Genomic DNA, 24,919 nt, shown 5'->3' with positions numbered 1-24,919 from the left:
GGGACAGGGGAGGAGCGTGTGGCCCGGCCTCCTGCCAGTTCTGAGCAGCTGCAGCTCAGGCTCACACAGTGCTCGCCCAGGGCGGGCTACTATCTGGACCTCCTCAGGAGCCCACGCGTCGATCCTGCCTGCCTGAAGTTGTGATGGGTTCCTAGGTTCTTAGACACTCCAGCCTCACCGGGTCTATTACTCGGTATCTTGCCAGTTTCATCCTGTTCTCCAAATCCACAAAATTCACCGAGTCACTGAGCACAGTTTTGGAATCTGAAATGTTCTTCATAGTCCGCATTTTGATACTTTGTACCCGGAATCCCAGTTCACTCCTTGTGTACACTCTGCCCCAGACTGGAAGGCCTGCTGGAAGGCTTTCTTGCTTTGCTGATTTTGAGGGACATCGTATTTTAAGGTTCTGTCTCAGCTCAGTCTAACTCAGTTATTAGCACTTGTGGTAAAGGCATGTCCCCCCAAGTAGAAACATATTCCCCCAGACCTGGAACTTTTTGTTTACCTCCTGAGGCTCCGGGGAGCTTTGCCCCTCTTTAAACAGAAAGTCCGGTGTCTGGGGGAACAGAGACTTGGAAGATTCTTGAGGACCCCTCCACAGCAATGTATTTTAAATAGCAGCAAACGATGGAGGTGTGGGAGGGTGATAGTTGGAGAGTAGAAGAGAGATTTGGCTATTTCGCTAGCAGAGGTAATACAGGTATGCAGAGAGCTACAGGGTTGCAGCTTTAATGGCTCTTCAGCCCTGTCCCCAGCCCCCCACACACACACACACTGGCCACCACCCCCACGACCCCCCTGTTGTGTGGCCTTTTCAGTCATGGAGTTGTTCATTCCTGCTCCTTTAAAGTAACCCTCTGCCTATACTCCTGTTAGGAGCCTCAAGAAAAACTCATTGGTTTACTTAGATAGGCATTGGGGAAATTGTTGTATGGATCAGTCTGGGTTCCCTTTCTGGGGTTTATAGACATGTGTTGTATTTCCCCTACAAAGTCTGTCACACAATCTTGTTTTCCCTGAAATGCCATCCTTTAATTTTCAAAGTTTTCTTCTCAAACCTATTTTCCAATAATTTTTAAACATCTTTGTGTTAATATTTTGCTTAGGATCTAACAAATAAAGCTTGCCTGGTGATCATGGAAGCAAAGTGGTTAGCCACTTGAGAATTCTCATCTCTACCAATGCTCAGAACAAAGGGATCCTGTCCTGAGATTGCACCTCCAGACTGCACTGCTCTCCACCAAACCTCAGAACCCCTCAGCTCCTGCCTTCTCCTGTTTTATATTCCTCTCTAGTGCTGGGATTAAAGGTGTGGGATCCCATGTGCTGATACCACCTTTGTATGAGCTCTGTTTCTCTTTTAGACTGGATCAATTTCGTGTAGCTCATTGTGGCCTTGAACTAACAGAGATCTGACTGTTTCTGTCTCCCCAGTGCTGGGATTAAAGGTATGTACCACCACTGCCTGGTCTCTATGGCTAACTTGTTTGACTGCCAGGATTAAAAGTGTGTGCCCAACACTGCCTGGCCTCCACGGCTAGACAGTGTGGCTGCTGGGATTAAAGGTATGCTCCGCCAGTACCTGGCCTCTATGGATAGCTAGAGTGGCTAACTTTGCATTCTGGGCACGGAGAAGCAAGGTAGACAAGAAGTCCCTCCCCTAGCTGAGGAGCTATTGGCAATTGCTAGCTTTTGAGAAATGGAAAGTCAGCTTTCTTTAAGAGTGTTGCCCTCTGGTAGGTGATCAATGGAAGGCCACACACCCGTGATTATACAGACAGGACAAATGAATTTGTTGTATGAGGAAAAAAAGATACAAAGTTGGATGGTAGGGGAAGAAGAGTGGATCTGGGAAGAGTTTTTTTTTAAAAAAAAATGCTAAGAATACATTTTAAAAGTGATAAGTAATAATTTCTCAAAAATCTAATTGAAATAGAAAAAAATAGAAATTTGATATTCTTCCCTAAACCGGATGTGGGGAATTCACCAGAGAAGACTTCTTGGAAATGGGTTTAAGCCAATAGAAAGTCTTTGATAGCTGGCCAGCAACTATACTGGGTGATCCGGGTCCCAGCACAGCATTCAGCCTTTCTCAGTATGAGCTTTTTAACTACAAAAGCCATGTTCTGGGTTGACATACTCCAGTTAACAAGAACAGTTACCCAGAAGACAAAAAGCAAGGTTAGTACGTCCAGAGACTTTCCCAGAACTATAGACTTTGATGGATTAGGCCTTTGTTTTAGTTTTGGAAGGTAGAACTGTACACATGCTGATTTTATGGCCTGAATGGCACTTCCATCATGGAGTCAGTTATGCTAGGGTCTGGGGAACCTACTAAGGTCTTGGACCCTGTTATAAGCCCAATTCCATCAGACAATTATTCGACAATTTGGTACAATATTACAGATATGTTTCAAATATAAATATAGTGATTAAAAGCATAGAGTAGCTTAGTGATGGTGGTGCTTACCTTTAATTCCAAAACTGTGAGTCTGAGACCAACCTGGTCTACTGAGCAAGTTCCAAGACAGTCATGGGTACATAGAGAAAATCTGTCTCAAAAATAGATAGACAGATAGATGGATAGATAGATAGATAGATAGATAGATAGATAGATAGATAGATAGATAGATAGTTTCACAGAGCAAGGAAACCTCAGCTTGAATCCAGCTAACTGAGTCTACCTCCAAGGCCTTGGGAAAGCTTGACAGGCATTGAATCCCCAGTCTCCTAATCTACAAGCTGAAAATAACAGTAGCTCCTGAATGTTTGTATTGAGAATTCAAAGGGATAATTCAGCCATGGGTGAAAATGCACAGTTGTAATTCAAACAGTTGGGGTGTGGATACAGGAGTGTCAAGAGTTCAAGGCCAACTTTGGCTACAAAGTGAAGCCAGTCTGGGAATATGAATGAGAACTTATCTTAGTAAATAAACAAACAAACAAACAAACAAATAAATAGAACAATATAAGTAAATGCTTAGGACAATATTTGGCCAGAAATGTGAGCTCTTGACTGATATTAACAATTTTCACATATGTAAGGCATTCATATTCACGAAACACATAGGGGAGCTAGTTCATTTATAAGTGGATATGAATTTCTAGGAACTGAAAGATACTGATGTTGTCTGTGGGTGAGGAGAATATTCACAGAGGCAGAGTGACAGGAGTAGCTAAATAGAATGTCAAGTCAGAGAATGGAGCCCGAGGGTCAGAAGTTCAAAGGTCAAGCAATGTCAGGGGACAAGAAGTCAAGAACAGTAATTCTTCTGAGTTTCTAGAACAGATACAGTGAAGAATCTCCTGTTCAAAATTTTAGCCAGGTCTAAGGTTGGTTATCCAATACCAGGCTTGACTTTTGAATCTTACTGGCAATGACTTAATACCTTTTATGGATTTCATTGTCTCCATTCACTTAGGGGCTCCAGAACTGGTATTGTCAAAACTATGTTATGATTTCAGTGTATGTGTGAGGGGATGCATAGACCACCTAACTGTTCTTGGGGGTATACCCATGAGAACACCCCTGCTGATTCAATACAGATGTAGGAAGCAGCTTGTCAAGTCCAAGGCATTGCCATTGTGACTGAGGCACGTAGCTCCTTCACCTAGTTGTGAGTCATTTGATTATCTACTTGAGTCATTTGATTGTCTAGTTTTGAGTTATTTGATTCTATATGCAGAATATCATTCATTCATTTACTCCACTGTGCTTATTCAGTGCTCAAGAGCTACACCCTGGATGTTCACAAAACACGTGTTGGTATGAATTATACATGCTTATGGGAAAATGGTATTTATTACTAATTCAATGTAGAGTAAGCTTTTTTCTCCTTACTCTACAAATGTAAATGAATATTGTCAGCATTGAAGTTGTTTATAATGTGCTGTTCTCATTTAACAATACAACACTAATGTCCTTCCAAACCAATGTAAACACAGCTACAGTATCAGTTTTAGAGGTTATAGATTTTCCCTTGTTAGTGAAAACTTGGGGTAAGTTTGAAAATGGCACTTCAGTGAACATCCTTGTGGATAAACCTTTGTGCACATTTATAATTCTTTCTTCATAGTGAATACCTAGGAAACGACTTCATGGGGGCAGAATATGTGCATTCTGTTCTTCTGTTTCTCCCTCTTCCATGGTTGTCACAATTCAAGCCAGAACATATCGTATGTTATTATGGAAAAGTTACTTCTCCAAAATCTGTACTGATTTGACTTCCTCATTCTGAAACTGTCAGTGTTTCCCATTACACGGTGAGAAATACCGTCGAGTCACGCTGATGCGGCATTCAGGTCCATGGCAGCATCTGGTCTCCCTCACCTCCTGGAAGTCTCCCATATTCAGCTCAGTTTACACCCAGCCACTCTGGGCTTGGTGCCATAGCATCGCTTTTGCTGGTAGGACTTATCTTTTTTTATTGTTGTTCAGGTCATGATGGGAAGCCAAGGGGATTATTTGATGAGTACTTAGTAAAGGGACTGTTGGTAGATGTAGAAGGGAACACAAGCAACATTGCTTTTGACACAGCAGCACTGAGAGCCCTGACCAGCCATGCACTAGAAGGAACAAGTGCAGAAAGCAATGGCTGGGACTTATCCAGGGTTGCTCTATGTAGAAAAGCACCCCACAGGGCTGAGGCCTTCACAGACAGGCTGCCAGGCCTCCCAAGGGAGTCAGTTTCCTAAGCCCATTCTTCATATCCCTCCCAACACAGGTGGAAGTCGTTGACATGAGAGTCCATGGATCGTATCCAAATAGGTGCAGCCTCTATGGAGGCAGGGTGATGGGGGGTTGATCTAATGAGACAAATAGATTTCCAACTTACTCCAAAATGCTGAGTCTCAAAGCACTTTGTGCTATTCTTAGGCCATGTAACAGGGTCAGAACATTGCACACTTGACTTGTGCAATATTTCACTTCCTCAAATATACTAACACCTCCACAAAGGGAGATATGACTTTTTTTACATGCATTATGAGAGGCTCAAAAATGTCTGCTATGAATTTCTTTCATAGGGACTCCCTAAGGTTAGGGTGATAGCTCAGTGGGTAAAGTGCTTGTTCTACAAGCATAGAATCCCCCAGGACTCACATAACAAACAAGCAAGCAAAATAAACAAATAGAGCATGTTGAGTTAATAGAGTTAATTCCTGATCTGGGGAGGCAGAGACAAGTGGATCCCTAGGGCTTGCTACTGAGTCAGCATAGCCTGCTCAGCAGCAGCTGTGGGCCAATGAGAGACCCTGCCTAAAAACACAAGGTGAAGGTGAAGGATGTGGGGATGATGGGGGATGTCCTTCTGTATATATGTCTCTCTTATTGGTTGATGAATAAAACACTCATTGGCCAGGAGAGGAAGGAAGATAGGCTGGGCTAGGAGATGAGGAGAATGCTGGGGAGAGCAAGGCAGAGAGAGACCATGGAGAGATGGCATGTAGAGGCAGAAGGAGTAACATGCCAGGGCATTACTGTGTAAGCCAAGAGCACATGATAATACTTAGATTAATAGAAATAGGCTAATAATTAAGAAAGAGCTAGCCAGTAAGAAGCCCTAGCCATCAGCCGACAGTTTTATAATTAATATAGTGTCCATGTGTTTATTTGGGGGCAAATCGGCTGTGGTACTAGGCAGAACAGAAACTCCCTCTTCACAGGGATTTCCTCCTGGACCCAGAATTAGGCACAAACCACACCTGTAGTGATATATTGTTTATTATTTAATAAAGCTCACCTAGGGATCAGAATGCAAAGCCAGATACACTATTTAGCTATAGAAGCTGGGCAGTGGTGGCACACACCTTTAATTCCAGGACTCAGGAGACAGAGGCAAATGGATCTCTGTGAGTTCAAGGCCACCCTGTGCTACATAAGAATGAATCAGTCTCAAAGAGAAACAGAGCTCATGCCTTTAATCCCAGTACTAGAGAGAATATAAGGAGCTCAGTGCAGTCTCAGGGGCACTGAGATTTGGTGAGGAGCACTGCAGTAAGAGATGCACTCAGAGGATTCATGGAAACAGGCTCGCCCTTTCAGACTGAGGTAGCAGTCAGAGCTAGTGGCTGGCTGCTTTACTTCTCTGATCTTCAGCTTGAACCCCAATATCTGTCTCTGGGTTTTATTATTCATGTTACAAACACCTCTTTTCATAGAGAGTTCCTTTATTAAGAGGAGAAGAAAAGTTAAAGTGGTTGCTTTCTGACTAAGGCAGAAAATACACAGCAAATGACCTTGCAGGTGTAATTATAAGAAGAGAAAGAGGGGAGGTCTGTGTTAGAGTGGGCTAGGATACGGTGGCAAAGGAGATGGCGGATGAGGGGGAAGGGGACAAGGGAAAGGGTAAAGGGGTATTTGTCCCAGAGGGACAGAGGACTGCCTTTGGGTAGAGAGGAAACAGATGTGGCCCATAGGCAAATGGAGTTTATAAAGGTAAAGGGGAAAACCCCAGGTTAACATGAGGTGTTTAATTTTAATTGGACATGTTAATTAGTTGAATCAAAGGGAGTTTCTGATTGCTGGGCGTTGGTAGTCAGCCTCAGGAGGGGGGAATGCCCAAATAAGGGAATAAGCCTTGGTGGCTAGCTTTAGGAATGGAATCTAATGGTGTTTTAGCAAGGCAGAGGGAAGGAGGAGAAGGGCAAGGCCTGCCAGAGCCACATGCTGGAGTGGGCAAGAGTCTCTTCAGACGGAATCTAAAGAACCACAGCTGAAGTTGTCCTCTGGCCTTCATACACATGTACCATGTGAAACTTACACACACACACACACACACACACACAGAGAGAGAGAGAGAGAGAGAGAGAGAGAGAGAGACAGAGACAGAGACAGAGACAGAGACAGAGACAGAGACAGACAGAGGGAAGAGGGAGGGAGACCCTCTGAAGGCGGTTGAACTAAGGCCTTCCAATGATTCAGGATTTAGAAGATACACTAGAAAAGATAACTGTCTCAACAAGGGCCCACTAAGTGTAACAGAAGGAGTAGGAGATACCCAAGACAACCCCCAGCCCTCTGTGATATCCTAGACAGCTACCCCCTGCCCTCTGCATGCAGGCTGTGCATAACCCATTCAGGTTACACTGCATCCAGTTTGGGTCAAAGGATAATCATGGAATGTCTCTCCAGATGACTCTACTAGAAAGCACCCTTTTAGTTTAAAAAATGTGACCCTATGGGTCTCCTCATTTGCATGAACAAGACATCATGAGCCTTCAGATCCAGCTTGAGGTGACTGGCACAGGGCTGGAATCCTAGCTCCAGCAGAGCCCCTTCTCAAGTCTAAGTGAACCAAAGTCCTGCTATCTTACCAGATGACATTTCTAAGGTTCCTGGAGGGTAGACGTAGACTGGAATGTAAGCTCTAGGGACTGCAAAGGGAATATGAGTCTCGGCCTGCTAGCTCAAGACGTGGGGAACCCTGGAGTCTCCCTGATATTAAAGACTTGATAATGATGCTTCCAGGCTCTGAGTGTCTCACTAATCTTTAGAGGATATAGAAAGTGGTGACCTGAATGTGCCCAAGACTTTTGGGCCTCAGATTTCCAGTGTGCAAACTCCCTATATGTCAGGTTTTGGGTCAAGAGTAATGAAAGAAAGTCTAGAAAATTTAGAAAAAAAAAAGTTGTCTAATACATAAAGGCATCCCTTGAATAGTGGAGCCCCCAAGTACACAGTTCTCAGGGCAACCTATCTCACTGATTTGTACACCCCACTATGCAAATCTATTTTAAAAGAAGCAAATTGATTTGAAGTCAGAACGCCATCATTTCCTAGGCAGAAAGTTCCAAGTTCAGTAACTTCCTTGTGACTTTGACTTAGCCCATTGGGAGGAAATGCAAGATTGCAAAGGATGCCTTAAACCGAATGCCAGCAAGTGGCCTCAGTGTTCCTGGCTGTAGAGTAATCATGGTGCCTGCCCCGCACACAATTCAGCTTCCCATGTGTGTTCCAGCAGGCTTGTTGATGTGTGATGATGCAATGAGAACAAAGCCTGGGTGACCTTGCACTTATGACCGTTTTCTTGGGAATTGTAGTGAGATACAAGAGAATCAGATCATATAGTTCTAAATCATGGGCCAGCAAATACACAACGGATGACAGCTGCCCAGAACTCATATCCTGAACTTCCCTTGGCAGTATCTGTTAGCCTGCAGAGGCCTCACAGAGTTGGTAATGTATCAAAACCCAGTCTTTAAGTAAAAATTTAATATTAATGGTTCTCAATATTTTCATGTATGAGACTTTTACTCATTAATTCTAGACTACCTTCTTTAAAAAACGTTTTATTTTTAATCTAAATTCTGTATGTGTCTGTGTATGGGCAGGTATATGCCTGTGTGCGGTGGGTATATGCATGTGTGTGTGGGCATGTGCACATGTGTGTGGGCATGTGCCTGTGTGTGTGTGGGGGAGGATATGTGTATGTGTGGGTGCATATGTGTGTATGTGGGGGTGAGGTATGTGCATATGTGTGGGGGTGGGAGGGTATGGACATGTGTGTGGGGGTAAGTTTGGGGGGGTGGCTATGTGCATGTGTGTGGGGTTTGTATGTTTGTGTGGGGGGAGATATGTGTTGGGGGTTTGTATGTTTGTATGGGGGGTGGATATGTGCATGTGTGGGGGGGTTTGTATGTTCCTGTGTGTGGGGATATGTGCATGCCAACGTAGGTGTCTGTGGCAGCCAGAGGAGATGTCAAGTGCTCTGCAGCTGGAACTAGAGTCAGTTCTGTGCTGACTGCTGTGCTGGGAATTGAACCTGGGGCTTCAGGAACAGTAAGTTCACTTAACCACTAAATCATCTCTCCAGCCCCTAAATTCATTTTTGATTTAGGCTTTGATTCTACAGGGGAAAAAGTTTCCCCTCAGCCAGAAATGTTTGAGGCAGAGTGACCACTGATCAATGATTGGCCCACAGAGATGACCCCAGTGGCCTATCATAGAATAATCAAGGTCCCTCCCTCCCTCTCTTTGTTTCTCTCTCTTTCTCTCTTTTTTAAGACAGGGTCTCATGTATCCCTGGATGACCTGGAACTGACAAAGTAGCCAAGGATGACCCTGAACTCCTGATCCTCCTGCCTCTACCTCCCAAGTGCTGTGCTTACAGGAATGCACTGCCATTCCAGGTTTTATGCCATGCTGTAAATCAAACCTGGAGAGAGCTACATGCATACTCGCAAGCACCCTTCCCAGCTGAGTCATATCCTGGCTCCAGGATATAGATTTTTGGCATTCATATAGCTGACCATAGGATCACACTGGGAACCACCCATCACACAACCCGTGTATCCTGTTGACATATTCTGTTACTTGTAATAAATAAATATTTCATATTACCATGATTTTACTTGTACGTGGCTTTGTGTATTACCTATGCCATTTTTTTGCATTTTGTCATTTCAATATATTACATTATGTTCAAGTTTTGGGGGGTTAATACTTCTTCTTTTTTTAATGTAGTGGAAAAAGCTCATTGTTGAAAGAAATTCCAGGGCCTCTCTCTTTGGTTGGCCTTGCTCCCTGGCCAGCTGGGAAGAGGTCCAACATTAGAAACGTCTTTATTAGATGAAAGAACGGTGGAGGAGGTGACAGGGCCCCAGAAGCCCGCAGCTTGCTGTTGGGCACAACTATCGTGTTCCTTCTACTGCCTATCTCTTATCAGAATTCCTCTGTCCCTTCTCAGGAGGACCTCTGTCCTTGAACCCTGTGTCATCCCATGCAGAATAGCTCTCAGGAAGTATTTGTTTAGAGAAGTCAAGCTGGACTGGAGCCGTATGTAGCCTGGGAAGAGCCATGAGCATGAGCATTGGAGGCTGGAGATCGGCCTTTCATACATATTATTTCTAGCTTGTAACAGACACCCATTAAACTCTATTGTCTTTCACACGGCTGACCCTATTCCCTCCAACTACGTTCTTCTTCCTTGGACTTTGTGAAGTTATACCCTCCTTGGCAATGATCTGTCTTAATAATTCTCTCTCTGTTACCAGACTCCAGAGAAGGGAGGGCCTCAGGCTTGGGCTGGAGCCTGCCCTATACAATGATCAGTCTTAGTTTATCATATCAAATGCTCTTAAGAGCCTGTTAGGGGCATCCCAGCTAAACTAAAGTAAAGATGGAATTCCTGAACACTTTGCATGGGAAGCCCAGAGGCAAAACTGCACCACCAGACTCCAAGGACTGGAAGCTGAGGCTCGCTGTTGGCTTTCCTGGGGAGGAGAGGTCAGTTTCCATGGTGCAAACAAACTAACACTCCAACCAGCTAAGGTTGCCTGCAGCACAGAGCTCCTAGCAAAGACAGTAAGTATTTTAATCTTAGTTCTTTTTTTAAAATTAAATGAATCATACTTATCTCAAGCATATACTACTGACTACCTTTTAAGCCAAGGCACGTTTACATGAAGGACTGGAGTTCAGCTATACTTGATCAAATTCATAGATTCATGCAAAGGAAGTTTGCTAAATTTCAGTAGTTATAGATGGATTAGTGAACTCAGGTCAATTCTCATCCACAAACACTGGGTATGTTTAAAGCCTCCAATTCAGTGGGTTCTCTACATAATTCTTCGGAGGCAGTGTTTCTCACTGAACTTCTAGTCATCTATTCTGCTAAACGGCTGGCCAGTGATCTCCAGAGATCTGCCTGACTCCAGCACCCCATCTTTGAGATAACAGTCACCAGTCGCAGCAGGCTTCCTTTCACATGGGTTCTGGGGCCCTGAACTTGGGTCCTCATGTTTGTGCAGAGAGTCCTTTAGCCACTGAGCCACTTCCCCTGGCCCTAGTAAGTCAAATTTAAAAAGTGAGATGCAGAGGTTTGGGGGATGACTTAGCAGGTACCGGTAAAATGCTTGATGCCTATGTAAACGCTAAGTGTAACTCCAGTGGCCCATTGGTAATCCCAGTTCTCAGGAGGCAGAGACGGGAGACCCCAGGGAAAACTGGCTAGGCAGACTTGCTAAATCAGTGATCTATGGCTTCAAGAGTAACGTGTAAGGTGGAAGAAGATTCTCAACCGCTGGCCTCCATATGTTCTTTCATGCACATGCATGCATCACACAATGCAAGCATGCATCCCCACACTTGGCCAAAAAAAGGTTAAATGCTGTGTATAACAAAGCACATGCAGAATGCCTGCTTCTTGCCACACACTTAATCCTTGCCTTACATAATCAGAGACTCTGCTCTGCCTGGGTCAAGGGCAAGGGTCTTTGTTCCCAACATTCCACTGGTGATACTCAGTACCCCCTCTAATGAGAGGCACCATTCCCTTCTTGCTGTGTCCTGCAGGTCTCCAACCTTGCTCCCTGCCCTCTGCCCCCTGCTTTCCATTCAGAGAGAAGCTGCCATCTAGTCTGGTGAGTGGCTAAGCCTATACTGAGGGAGCTCATCACACATGCAGAATTCCAGGTCTTTTCTACTGATGAATGAGTCAGAAACACAATTAAGCCATTTTCCTAAGTGGGCGATGTAGACAGAAGTTGGCAATTTGTGATCATTAGGCCAAACCCCTTTCGTGTTTGAAGACTTAACAGTCATCGAAGACATCAGGCTTCATAGGTTGGCTCTAGGAGACTCTGAGGCTGACCCCAATCTTGACCCCAATCACCTGCTTGCCTAGCCCTCACTATGCTTGTTTCCCCCCTCAGATCCTTCTGATTGCAGTGATGAAAGATCCTAAATGGTTTTGAGGAGCACAGTATTGAAAGCAATGATTGGCTACTCCGTGATTAGGGAGAAGGTTCTTATTGGGGGATAAGAGAGAAAACAGTCAGAAACATCTGGAAGAGAGAGTCCAGAGCTGAGAGACAAAGAAGCAGACTGGGCATGGCTAGGGCTTGGGAAGCAGGAATGGCAGAGAATAGCAAGAGTGGGGCGAAAACCCTGCTGATATAAAGAGAGCATGGTGTGTGTGTTTGTGTGTATGTACATGTGTGCATGCATGCCTGTCTGTGTCTGAAACAGTCTTGGGAGAGAGGTGAGAAAGGCAAGAAGTCTAGTCAGGCTGTGAGCTATCTGACAAGTACATGTGAGGAGGGGCTGAAGGAGCCTGAAGGCTGCCATGGACTTTTAAACACAATCACACTCATATGTCAATGGAGAGCCAGAAGCAAGGGAAATGACTGTTTCAGCAGATTGGAACCAGTTTCACAAGTTCCTGAGGAATACTGGCTTTTATCTAACCACCAGAAATTCTTCTGTAGTCCAGGGTGGGCTGACTCTAGACTCAATTTTGGAACCAAGTCAGTGGACTGGCCCTTTTAGGGGGAAATGGCACAAGCGTTAAAGGTCTTGGATGGGGTTTAAGAGGGACACCGAGTGGGATTGAATGTGTGCGATTTTACTAGAAGAGGATTATTGTTGCCATGGATGACAGACAGGTAGTAAAAATGGCAGGAATCTGAAGTTGGGCCCCAACAGGTGACAGACAGCATGGCAGGGTCTCTGGAGAAGAGTCAGAGCCCATGTGACACAAGTAGGGCCTTTTCTTATTGCCGTTCTTAGGATGGAGGACGTTTCACAGCACAAACCTGTAGCCAGGCTTTCATACTCATAGGTGGGAGGCAGAGAAGGGCTGAGGAGCAGTATGTGTGTCCACCTTTGCCGTAACTCACTGCCAGGAATGAGAGATGCAGACATCTGAAAATCTGTTAACTAGGGACTCACAGACATCGTCTGGATCTGGAGCCTGGAGGTATCTGTCAAAGGGGCTTCCGCATATTATTGTGGCCAAAGCAGCAACAGCTGGATTTAAACATCACCCTTGCATAACCTATCAGTGGTCCAAGTGCAAGTAGCTCAACACTGGTCAGCTGTTAAGTTGAAATTGTTAGCCCCTGGGAGGAATGTGGTCTCCGGAGGACCTTGTAGCTCTGGGGCCGAAAGGAGCCTGACCATTTCAGTGACCAGCTGCTTCCTCCGCATGCCTGTCTTCTTTGTCCTGAGAATGCTGACAGCTGCTGGGTGCTGGGTCAAGCAGAATGCACATCTACCACAGGCACAATGAGTAAAGGGTAGAACAGGAATCCTTCCTCTGGCTACATAAGCAGCTTTTAAGTTTCTATGAAGTAGCCTCTACTTGGTTTCTCTGTGTTTTAAAAGTGATTTGCTGTCTGATCCTTTGTGGGATAAAGTTGTTGAGCCCTAGTCTACACATTGACATTGGCAGCTCTTACCCTTTGCAGTGGGTGCCTTCCAGTTGCGGGATCCTCCTCTGCCACCAAAATAATCCTCATTCATCTCGTCTGGATCCAACCTAGGGCTGTGACAGGACAGCTCTGTTTACTTCCCAGTCGTAGTGACTGGGTCTTTTGAATCGTGTTTACTTTTCTGGTTCTCTGGCTGTAGGGTTGCTCTTACATTTGATTATGCATCAGACACCACACCAGGATCCTTGGTCCCGGTCCTACAGTTTCAGGTTAAGTAGGTAGATATTGAGCCCAATAATTTGAATTTCTAATGAACCTCTGGAGCTGCTGGTATTGACAGTTTGGAAGGTAGACTGACTTTCCAGTTCGCAACAATCTTGAGATCTAGGGCATGCCCCCAGTGGGTGCAAGTTAGGCAACTGCCTGCTGCAGCGTCCTATCTCTACTCTACAGGGACTCTGAAGTAGGAGTAGGAAGTCACACTGGATGTTGGGTGGAGGGCACACTGTAAAGTGCCAGTCTGGTACTTCAGAGATAATTCTGGGTACATTGCGGGGGGGGGGGGGGGCATCAGTACTTGGGGTTGCAGAATGATGGTGCTATCCACGGTTGCTAGGCACACACACAGCAGAACACACACACACACACACACACACACAGAGAGAGAGAGAGAGAGAGAGAGAGAGAGAGAGAGAGAGAGAGATGTTTAGATGCAAATCTACAACACGGGAAAGCAAGTTACTGATGCAGAAACCTAGGGGGCCCTTGCTAGGAGAGAAAGGTTGCTTGGAATCTCCTAAATGGCCTATATCCCAGGCAGATTCTGTCATGGAATTGTCAAAAATGGCAGACATGACAAAGCTCCACCAGGCTGTGGCGGCGGGGGACTGCAATTCAGTGAAGAAGATTTTGAAGAAAGGTATCTGTGACCCAAACTACAAGGATGTGGACTGGAATGACAGGACACCACTTCACTGGGCTGCAATCAGAGGTGAGTAGACACTCTGCAGCCCTTTCCTCCTAGTCTACCTTCATGAGACCATCAGTCTGTGTCAGAGTGGAAGGGACATTTCTTTAGTTCTAGATGGAACATTTCAACCCTGGCATCAAACCTTACCAGCAATAGCACCTTGGTCATGTTATTTAACACGTTGGGCACTCATCTTCTATATAATGAGGACAGTAATGCTGAAAAGGCAAAGGGATCTCTGAGTTCAAGGCCAGCCTGGTCTATAGAGTGAGTTACAGGAGAGCCAGGGCTACATAGAGAAACCCTGTTTCAAACAAACAAACAAACAAATACAACAGAATGCCCCCCCAAAAACAAATAAAACTGCACCCTGAAAAAACCCACAAAACTGTAGTCAAATAAAAGCACACACAAAAACTGTGGAGTCCCTTATATGTTGTTCTACTCCTGAACAGAGGCCTGTCCTGGAGGGGTTGATATACCCATTGTGGTGCTTTTGGAGGAAACAGATTTTTGTCTCTCCCAGCGGGTATAAGTGACAGTTGTTAACTATTACCTTAAGTCTCAGTTTTTTGATCACCCAAGCAGTGTCTGGTAAGTGTTCCATCTCATGGAGTGGGCTTTAAGTCAAATCAGATGTTGTTTGCTTACTTCCAGAAGCTTTGTGCTACCCTTGCCTTAGCATATCTTTCAGATAAGACACCATTGCAGATAAAGGGGTTGTGACTGGCTTAGTATTCACATTTTTCTTTTGAGAGCACAGAGTACCTTCCTGTACCAAAGACCCTGGAACATAGTGGTGAAAGCTGTGTAGGCACTGGCTCAACAATTCCATCTTCAATGAGTTTTATAGGTGTTATTTTTAGCAAAGGGGCCTTGCTGGCAGTTTGTGGAGTGCAACCTATAGTCTCGGTAACAGCCTGGATTGTTCGGGGAATTCCTTGTGGGGCCCCTTTGAGCAACAACTCAATTAGGTTAGCCCAATACAGGTTCTGGAAGCTTTGTTTGGTGACAAGAGATGGCCAGTTCAAACTTTGGGTGGGGGGTGCCATTATTTGGCAATTTCATTTAGATCACCTTCGTAGATGTATATATTTTAGGAAGTTTCTACTGTATTAGGTTCTATATGTGGTAGTTTGAATAAAAATGATCCCATAGGCCCATCGGGAGTGCCACTTTGCTGGAATAGGTGTAGCTTTGTTGGAGGAAGTGGGTTACAGAGGGTGGGCTTTGAGGTCTCAGATGCTCAATGGCCTAATGGCCCCGTCATTCCCTGCTGGACGTGGATCTAGATGTAGAACGCTCAGCCCCTTTTCTAGCACCAATGTCTGCTTGCACGATGTCACACTTCCCACCCAGACGATGATGGATGAAAGCTCTGACCTGTAAGCCAGACCCAACTAAATGTTTTCCTTTGTAACAGTTGCTGTGGCCATGGTGTCTTTTCAAAACAATAAAATCCAAACTAAGACACTGATACCGTACTACCCCTTAAATTCCTCTTAATTTTAGCTGTCTCTCCCTGTATTCCTCCCACAATCCCCTCTCCTCTTCCCCCATATCCATCCATAACTACAATCTATTTCTCTTTCCTAATGAGATATATCTATTGCTAGCCTCTATGGTTTTATGGACTTAGCTCAGTTATCACCAACTTCACAATTGATAGTCACATATAAGTGAATACATACCATATTCATCTTTGTGGATCTGTGACATCTCACTCAGGATGATTTTTTTTTTCTAGTTCTATCCATTTGCCTGAAAGTTTCAAGGTGTCATTTTTTTTTAACAACTGAGTAATATTCCATTGTTTAAATGTACCACATTTCCTTTATCGAGTCTCCTGCCAAGGGACATCTAGGTTGTTTCCAATTTTTGGCTATTTGTGAATGGAACAGAACATTCTAGACCTCTTTGGGGTACAGAATAAGTTCAAGGCCAGTCTTAGCAACTTAACTAGACCCTCTCTCAAAATAAAAAGTAAGGAGAGTTCTAAAGACTATAAGACAGCGGTAGAGACCTTGCAGAGAACATGTGTGGCCCTAGCTTCAATCCCAAGTTCTACAAAATAAATTATTAAAGTAAACTAAGAATCTATTGCAGATGTAGAAGCAGTGAAACTGCCAGTGTGGAGATGGGAAGGACTTGAGAAAGACCTGGGACAGTAGACAGAAAGGAGGACTCCTCTAAAAAGAATGCAGGAAGCTCTTAGAGTGCTCACGTCTCCATGGAAGGAGGATGGGGAACGGCCTCTCAGAAAAAAGAATGACAAGGGAGGGGAATGAGGATAACAAGAGAGGTACCTCAAAGGCCAGTCTCCTCCTGTGTCTATACCGTGCTCCTAGTCTCAGGGTACTGAGGACATTTGTAGACGGCTTTCTTTTGGGCCACCAACCAGCTCCCAAATCATAACATGGAGAGCTCTTATTAGTTATGAATGCTCGGACTTAGCTTATGTTTGTCCCACTTGCTCTTATTACTTAATTTAACTTGTTTCTCTTCATCTATGTTTTGCCTTGGGGCTTTTTACCTTTCTTTCATTCTGATTGTCCTGGTCCTTGTCTGCCTGGCCTAGCTATTGGCCATTAAGTTTTGTTTTTTATTTTTTTATTAGACCAATCAGGTATATTAGGCAGGCATGGTGAAACAGCAACACATCTTTACATAATTAAACAAAAGCCACACACCTTTACATAGTTAAAGTAATATTCCGCAACAGAAATTTTTATCTTAGCTTCATATTCTTTCTCCCTGGTATATCTAAGGGCAAATGGAGGTGATACATCTCTTGATTCAATATGGAGCCAGACCCTGCTTGGTGACTGATGTGGGCTGGACGGCAGCTCACTTTGCTGCTGAATCAGGCCATCTGAATGTACTTAAAACTCTCCATGCGCTGCACGCTGCCATCGATGCTGCTGACTTCTTTGGAGATACACCCAAGAGGATTGCACAGATCTACGGACAGAAAGCCTGTGTGGATTTCCTGGAGAAGTAAGTTATGTGTTTTCCCAGCCATAGAAAGAAGCCTATAATCGGGGTTTTTGTCAACTGGCCAATCTCAGGTGAATGAAAATGAAACAGAGATCTGACCCAGTGGTTCTCAACCTTCCTAATGCTTCCACCGTTTAGTACAGTCCCTCATGTTGTTATGACCCCACATCAGTAGTTATTTCATTGCTACTTCATAACTATAATTTTGCTGCTGCTATGAACTATAATATAAATATCTGATATGCAGGGTATCTGATATGTCACCCCAAATGAGTCATGATCTACTGGTTGAGAATCACTGAACCAATTGATTGGTGTCATAAATTTTTAGATGATTATTTACTTTTATTTTACGTTTATGAGTGCTTTACCTGTATGTATGTACATGTACTATATGAAGCCAAAAGAGGGGGGCAGATCCCCTGGAATTGGAGCTACCAATGGCTGTAAGCAGCCATGTGGTCTAGGAACCTGGGTCCTCTACCAAAAAAAAAAAAAAAAAAAAAAAACGAAACAAACAAACAAACAACAACAACAACAACAAAAAACCCAGGCCATCTTTCTAGTCCCTATATTAAGTTTTAAAATAGATTTTAAGATTTTTTATTAGGATGACAACTTGAGGGTGAAAAGTACATTGATCTTTCACTTTAGATCCTACAAAAGTATCTCTAATAAGAGCTGGACGCTAAGTTTAAGGATGGGACATGGCCTCAGCTTCATGGTCACCCTAGGTTTCTGAAAGGTACCTGAACTAGCTGTGTGATTCTGTAGGAGTGAGTTAAAGGTACCCAAGCTAGCCGTGTGATGCCGTAGGAGTTAAACCAGCCACTCGACCCTCAGTTTCTTCATGTGCAGCAGGGGCCACGGAGACAATTCAGTCAGTGGGGTACTTGCCACACACACAAGAGGACCTCAGAACCCAGGTAAAACTAGTCAAGATGGCCACATCGGTAGCTCCAGTGTGAGGGATCAGAGACCAAAGGAACCCAGAGGGACAAGCAGTCTGGGGAGAGCTGCAAGCTGTGAGTTCAGTGAGAAATCCTATCTCAAAACTCAAGGAGACAGACACTACATTGTCTCCCGGCCTCCATATGCACACATGTGTGCATAAACTTGTAAACATGCAAGCATTTACACATTACACACACACACACACTGCTGAGGCAACTGAACTAGACTTCTGGTTTTGTTTTGTTTTGGTTTTGGTTTCTCTGTGTAGCTTTGTAGACTAGGCTGGCCTTGAACTCACAGAGATCTACCTGCTTCTGCTTCCAGAGTGCTGGGATTAAAGGTGTGCGCCACCACCACTATCACCACCTAGCTTAGACTTCTGTTTTTTTTATTAATTTTTATTTAAATTAAAACAATCTTATTTTACATACCAATCCTAGTTCCCTCTCCCTCCCATCCTTCCATTGCCCCCATCCCCCCATCCCACCCCCATCTTCTCCTCAGGGAGGGTGAGTCCTCCCATGGGGGATCATCAAAGGCTGACACATCATTTGTGTATCTAGGCTGAGAGGGCATCCCTCCATAGAGAATGGGCTCCCAAAGCCCATTCATGCACTAGGGATAAATACTGGTTCCCCTGCCAGAGGCCCCATAGACTGCCCCCCCCCATTCAGGGGGCTTGGATTGGTGTTAATGCTATTTCCCCAGATTTCAGATTGGGGTCTGTGAGCTCCTACTTGCTCAGGTCAGCTGTTTCTGTGGGTTTCCCCAGCACGGTCTTGACTCTTTTGCTCATCACTCCTCCCTCTCTGCAACTGGTTCTAGGAGTTTGGCTCAGTACTTAGCTGTGAATCTCTGCTTCTGCTTAGGTCTGTTTTTGAAGACATGTCTACATTCACATATGACTCCCCTAGCCCACCTAGGAATTGTCAAGCATTCATTCATTTATTTTCTAAGTTAAGCAGTTGGATATAATTTAGTGCTAATTCTGTTCTCAGTAGTTATTGCCTTGAGAGGAATGGAAATGAGTATATGATATAAATCTATAATTTGGGTCCACAAGTGATTCAGGTGCCAAGGGTGAATAGCCTGGTCTGAACGTGGCTGCTTGGAAAGGAAGATGAGATAGACAGAAAACCTAGAAGTAATGCCAGTATGGTAGAGGACAGTATGGTGGCCTGTCTCCTTTAAGCTTCAAATACAGTTATTGTCAAAAGGTTAAACTAGGGCAGGACAGTGGCTTAGGCCTACAGCACCAGCGGCTCAAGTGGTTGAACAGAGGAAATTGTAAATGTAAGGCCTGCCTGGGCTACAGAGTTAGTTCAAGGTCAGTCTGGACAAATTAGTGAGACTCTGTCTCAAAAGAGAAAGTAAAATAAGGGCTAGGGGTTGTAGCTTAGTAGTAGAGTGCTCCCTCTGCCTGGGTGAGGCCCTGGGTTTGATCCCTGACACTGCCATGCCCCAAAAGTTAAACTAATATATCTGTTGCCTGGGATTAGATTGACAATCCATAGAAGTACCTCAAGAAGACCCTACCTTAAAAATAGTGTCATCATGTAAAATACCACAAATGAGGAGATGGAAAGAGGCAAGCTTGAAGTCCTGGTCACAAACTCTTCTCCCCAGTTCTAGGTGTCATCTAGGTGTCACACTCAGGAGCTCTGTGTACCGTGTCCCTGAGCACCAGCAGGCACTCTGCACTGAGTTTTCTACAGATCTAACAGCCTGCTGTGTGACATGATTGCCTTCTTCTTATTGCTTCTCAGGTCCTCGTGCAGGAATCTGAATCTGAAACCTCTTGTCGTTCAACGTTTTTCTTTCCCAACCACTGTTGGTTGTTTTTTACTCTTGGCTTTTTTTTTATTTTGCTCTGCCCCCCCACCCCGCAGCTCCCAAATAAAACATACATGGAGTTCTAGTCTTATTTATGAGTGCCCAGCCTTAGCTTGGCTTATTTCTTGCCAGCTTTTCTTGTTCTTTTTTTTTTTTTTTAATCTTGTTCTGGATTTTTGCAGATTATTTTTGAATTAGAAACAAGATTGTTTTACATGACAATCCCAGCTCCCTCTCTCTCCCATCCTCCCCTACTCCCCTCCCCCAACTAAAACCCTACCTATCACATATCCTTTCTGTTCCCCCTGGGTGATGAGGCCTTCCATAGGGTGTCATCTGAGTCTATTGTATCCTTTGGGATAGGGCCTGGGCCCACCCCTTGTGTCTTGGCTCAGGGAGTATTCCTCTATGTGGAATGGGCTCCCAAAGTCCACACCTGTGCTAGGGATAAGTACTGAACTACTACAGGAGGTCCCATAGATTTCTGATGTTTCCTCACTGAAACCCATGTTCCTGGGGTCTGGATCAGTCCCATGCTGGTATCCCAGCTCTCAGCCTGGGAACCAAGAGCTCCCCACTTGTTCATGTCAGCTGTTTCTGTGGGTTTCACCAGCCTGGTCTGGTGAACCAGACCTTTGCTCTTCACTAGTCCTTTTCTGCAACTGGATTCCAGTTCAGATCAATGATTAGTTGTGGATGCCTGCTTCTACTTCCACCAGCTGCTGGATGAGTGTTGCCAGCTTTTCTTAACTTAAAATATTCCTTCTATCTTTTGCCTCTTTGCTTTTATTTGTCTATATTCTGTATACCTTCTTTACTTCTTACTCTGTGCAGCTGGGTGGCTGACTGCTGATGTCCTACTCTCCTCCTTTTCTTGCTCTCTCTTTTTCCCATTCTATTTCTTCTCTCTGCCTACCAGCCCTACCTATCCTTTCTCCTGCATTGCTATTGGTTGTTCAGTGCTTTGTTAGATCAATCAGGTGTTTTAGACAGGCAAAGTAATACAGTTTCACAGAGTTAAACAAATGCAACATAAAAGAATGCAACACATCTTTGCATAATTAAAACAAATGTTTCACAGCATAAACACATGTCACACATCTTAAAATTATATTCCACAACACCCAACCTATCACCCATCTGCAGGCTACTAGTTTTCCTGCTATCAGGATACCACGGTATCCCATTCCTTCTTTGCCTCTATTCATAACTTTTAGACCCTTTGCTATCTGTACCTTATGACCTAGCATCACCAGCTGTGGATAAATCTCTTTTATAAAGTAGGTTTCAACACCAGATCTATAAAGTGAGGACATGACTGCTCAAAGGGATGGTTGAAGAGAAGGTTTTTATTCTAGATATGATGGAGAGGACTGCCAGAGGCCTGTCAGTTGCAAGGAAAGAAAGTGGTAAAGAAACATGGCCAGGAAAATGGACTGAACCATGAGAGGAAAGCAAGAGAGGAAGAGAACAGAGAGACAGTAAAAAGGAGAGAGGGCCAAGAGGACCAAGAGCCAAGAGTGAGCCAAGAGATAGCATGGCTGAAATTGCAGGGTTACATAGGAACAAGAAGCTGGGCAAAGGCAAAGGGATGTCCTGAGCTGGAGAAGCTTAGGGTAGGAGGTGGGGTGAGAAGTAGCTGAGGTGCTCCAGTATGCCAGCATGGACTTTGTAACAGGTATGTGTCATGTTAGAGAACCTGGAGGCCAACATGGCCTTTGGTGTGCTAATAGGCACCACAGTTAGCCATTTGTCCCAGTTTCTTTTGGACCTGACATTTCCACAGTCTCTGCTCCTGGGCTTGACAGACTACAGAGAGGCCCAGAAATCAGTAGATGAGTATCAGCAGGGCACTAGAGATGTCTACTTGTTAACTCTTCTGGTCTTTGATAATCCCTAGTACCTCCACAATGCAACTGTCTCTCAGAAGACACACTTTCTAGGAGAAGTCATGAAGGAACAAGCTTGTCAACACCCCCCCCCAATGCCCCCATACTTCCAGTTCTTACAATTCCCCACATCAATTCGCCCTTGCCTTCCCATCATTTCTGTGTCTGGTGTTCCTCCATCCGTGGTTCTCAACCCTCCTAATGCTTCAGTCCTTTAATTCAGGTCCTCATATTGTTGTGACCCCCAACCATAACATTGTTTTCATGCCAGGCAGTGGTGGTGCACACCTTTAATCCCACACTCTGGAGGCAGAGGCAGGTGGATCTCTGTGAGTTTAAGACCGGCCTGGTCTGCTTCATAACTACTTTCATTGCTACTGTTATGGATTGAAATGTAAATATCTGTGTTTTCTGAACCCCTGTGAAGGGTTGTTCGACCTCTAAAGGGGTCACAACCCACAGGTTGAGAACAGGAAAGCTACCCCTGTGTCATTTCTTCCTTTTGTCTTTGCTTTCTCCTGTAATGTTAGTTGTTTCTGTTCACTACCTCCTCACTTCTTTTTGGTCTGTGAACACAGTCAAGTAGACCTTATTATACAAATGAACAGAGCCAGAGGCCCCTCCCGCTGCGTCTCTTCTCCTCTAGGCTCCTAAACTACATGGGAGTTAATCTACAGAACTGGTTCTCCTTGCTCAGCCCTCATTCACCATTTGGAAGGCTTCCCCATCTTTGTACTGGCACATTTCTCCTACAAATAATCACAGAGTTCCTGCTGCTGACACAATGCTCCCTTCTCCATTCACAGTTAATTGTTTATGAATTTCTCTTCCTCCTTCTTCCCTCCTCTCAGCTCCTTTTTTTTTTTTTTTTTTTTTTTTTTTTTTTTTTGGTCAGGGCCTTGCTCTATAACCCAGCTTGGTCTCCCTTTCCCAAGAGCTAGGATTACAGCCAGGTACCATCATGCCCAGTTCCTCAGTACGCAACCTTGTGTGCTTCTCAAATGCTAGAATTCCAAAGTCTTATCCTCAACTTTCTATGGATTTTTTCCTGAGCCATCTTGGCCCCTCCTCAGTGACCAGATCCACACGACATTTGGCCCACCATGACTAAAATGGAGTGGGCACTTCCAGGGAAATCGGGCAGGCAATGCTGAGCAGACGAAAACAAATGTCAACTGCATCACATGTGAATCACAGCGACTTATCATTTCCCACCAGAAACTTACTTCATTTTCCACCAGAAACTTACTCCCTTTCTGCTGTCTGAGGAGTCAGAGGAAAGAATTCTGGGTGAAGACCTGGCCGAGGGAAGAGAGGGAGAACCTGATGGTCTGGGTGTAGCCACCATGTTGGAAATGTGCATAGGTCCAGTGTGCATGCAAAGAGGTGTCGGGAGTACAGAGGGGTAAATGCCCTGGCTGACTGGGTGGTCACAGCCAGGAGACTTGCAGGCTAAAGTGGGTGGGTGGAGGAGCATAGTTGGGCAAGAAGCCAATGCTGTACTCATCATGGGATTGATGGGCTAGCAAAGTTGCTCACACAATAGAGGAAGTGGCCGTGGGTACCCTGTAGTGAATTAGAGGCTTGGTGACTCTGGACAAGACCACTGGGCTTTCTTCACAGTTTACATTGTGAGGAGGTTTGCTCCTAGGCCGTCTTTACTTAATTTACCTGTACATACAATGTATGCAATTAGCATATTCTTACACTTCCAATTAACTTGAATGACTGACTGATTGATTGATTGATTGATTGATTGATTGATTGATTGAAACAGGGTTTCACTCTGTCTGGCCTGGAACTCACTATACAGCAGAGGCTGGCCTTGAACCTGTAGCAATCCTCCTGACTCATTGTCCTGGGTTCTGGAATTGCACAGGTGCCAGGCTATACTTTAAATTTTTAAACAGCAAACATGGGTTGCTGTCACAGGCAAGAGAATAGAATTTAAAGGAACAGCTTCCCAATTACATGAAGACTGTTCTGGAAATGTGAGCAGCCCCTCCTTCCAGCCATCTTTGAGTTGGAGATTAACCACATACCTCCAGGCCATACCAGCCTTTTCCATCTTCCGGTAGTTCCTCTAGGATCTGAGACATTCTGAACTTTAGAAGCACACTTTAGAATCTGAAGTGTGCACTTGGATGTGTGTGAACTTGGCCTCCTTCCTTCCCAGATAGACAGCAAATGGCCTGTGCCGTGTGTAATGCCCAGGAAGCAAGGTCAGTGCCAATGCTGGCTCGGTTCCCCTCCCAGCCTCACAGGCTGTTCTCTTTGTAGGGCAGAAGCGGAATGCCGGGACCACCGCCAGAGAGGGCTGTTGCCTGATGAGCGGGACCCAGATTGGGACCTCAAGAAAAGGGAGCTAGAGCTGTCCCTTCCCGCCCCGAATCGAAACACCAACAAAAAGACTAAGAGAATCCGAGGCTCCACCAGGCTCAGCCATTCCAAGGCCTGGAGGGTATAAGAAGGTGGAGTCCACAGACTCAAGTGGACCTAGGCCCTAGCTGGAAGCCAGAGGGGTTGTTAGGCTTCCTGTCTTCACGGGATTTGACTCAGCCACCCTCACCCAGGCTTCTGCCGAAAGTCACAGCAAACCATTCAGTTGGAAAGTCTTTCCACAGAGTTCTCTATCAGAGCTAGTGTCTCTGGCAAAACCTGAAAGCATGAAGCTAAACCCTGACGCTTGATCCCTGAGGGGACAAGGCAGCCACAGCCAACAGCAGCTTGCATTTTGATTTTAGTGACTTGCAGGGTCAGCATGCCCCACCTCTCACCCACCAACACACACCCTTACAGAATGTTCCTGATCAAAGAAAGAGCTTTTCCAAAGAAATTGATTAGTCTGAGGCAAAAAAAAAAAAAAAGAAAAGAAAAGAAAAAAAGAAATAAAAAGCAAAACAAAACTCTTAAAATTAATCTCTTTTTCTTTCTTTCTTTTCTTTTTCTTTTGTTGCAAGGACTAAACAAATGCTCTCCCCACACTCCTAGCATTGACAGTTTTACCCACCATCAAGTCCACCTAGGAGCAACAGCATGGACAATATATACCCACTCAGTGAGATGCCAGGAGCGATCATTGTTGTATGGGACCTCTTGTAAAAAATTGCCAGCATGTTTT

General features: G+C 44.8%; 1 protein-coding gene across 1 annotated transcript; it reads left to right on the top strand.

Moving 5' to 3' along the window:
* Positions 1-13,983: 13,983 nt before the first annotated feature.
* On the top strand, positions 13,984-24,581 carry Ankrd66 (ankyrin repeat domain 66). Its single transcript, XM_035452287.1, has 3 exons — positions 13,984-14,146; positions 16,894-17,122; positions 24,079-24,581. Exons 1-3 carry the CDS (start codon positions 13,984-13,986, stop codon positions 24,263-24,265), a joined length of 579 nt encoding a protein of 192 aa, XP_035308178.1. The 3' UTR covers positions 24,266-24,581.
* Positions 24,582-24,919: the final 338 nt, after the last annotated feature.

Source organism: Cricetulus griseus, assembly GCF_003668045.3.
Source record: "Cricetulus griseus strain 17A/GY chromosome 1 unlocalized genomic scaffold, alternate assembly CriGri-PICRH-1.0 chr1_1, whole genome shotgun sequence".
In the NCBI taxonomy this organism is placed as follows: Eukaryota; Metazoa; Chordata; class Mammalia; order Rodentia; family Cricetidae; genus Cricetulus; species Cricetulus griseus.
This window is presented reverse-complemented; position numbering and strand designations above follow the sequence as displayed.

Excerpts from the sequence above, each read along its gene's own strand:
- Ankrd66 (XM_035452287.1), top strand. The coding sequence starts at position 13,984 with ATGGAATTGTCAAAAATGGCAGACATGACAAAGCTCCACCAGGCTGTG. Across the intron at positions 14,147-16,893 it reads TCACTGGGCTGCAATCAGAG|GGCAAATGGAGGTGATACAT; the intron begins GTGAGTAGACAC and ends GGTATATCTAAG. Across the intron at positions 17,123-24,078 it reads TGTGTGGATTTCCTGGAGAA|GGCAGAAGCGGAATGCCGGG; the intron begins GTAAGTTATGTG and ends TTCTCTTTGTAG.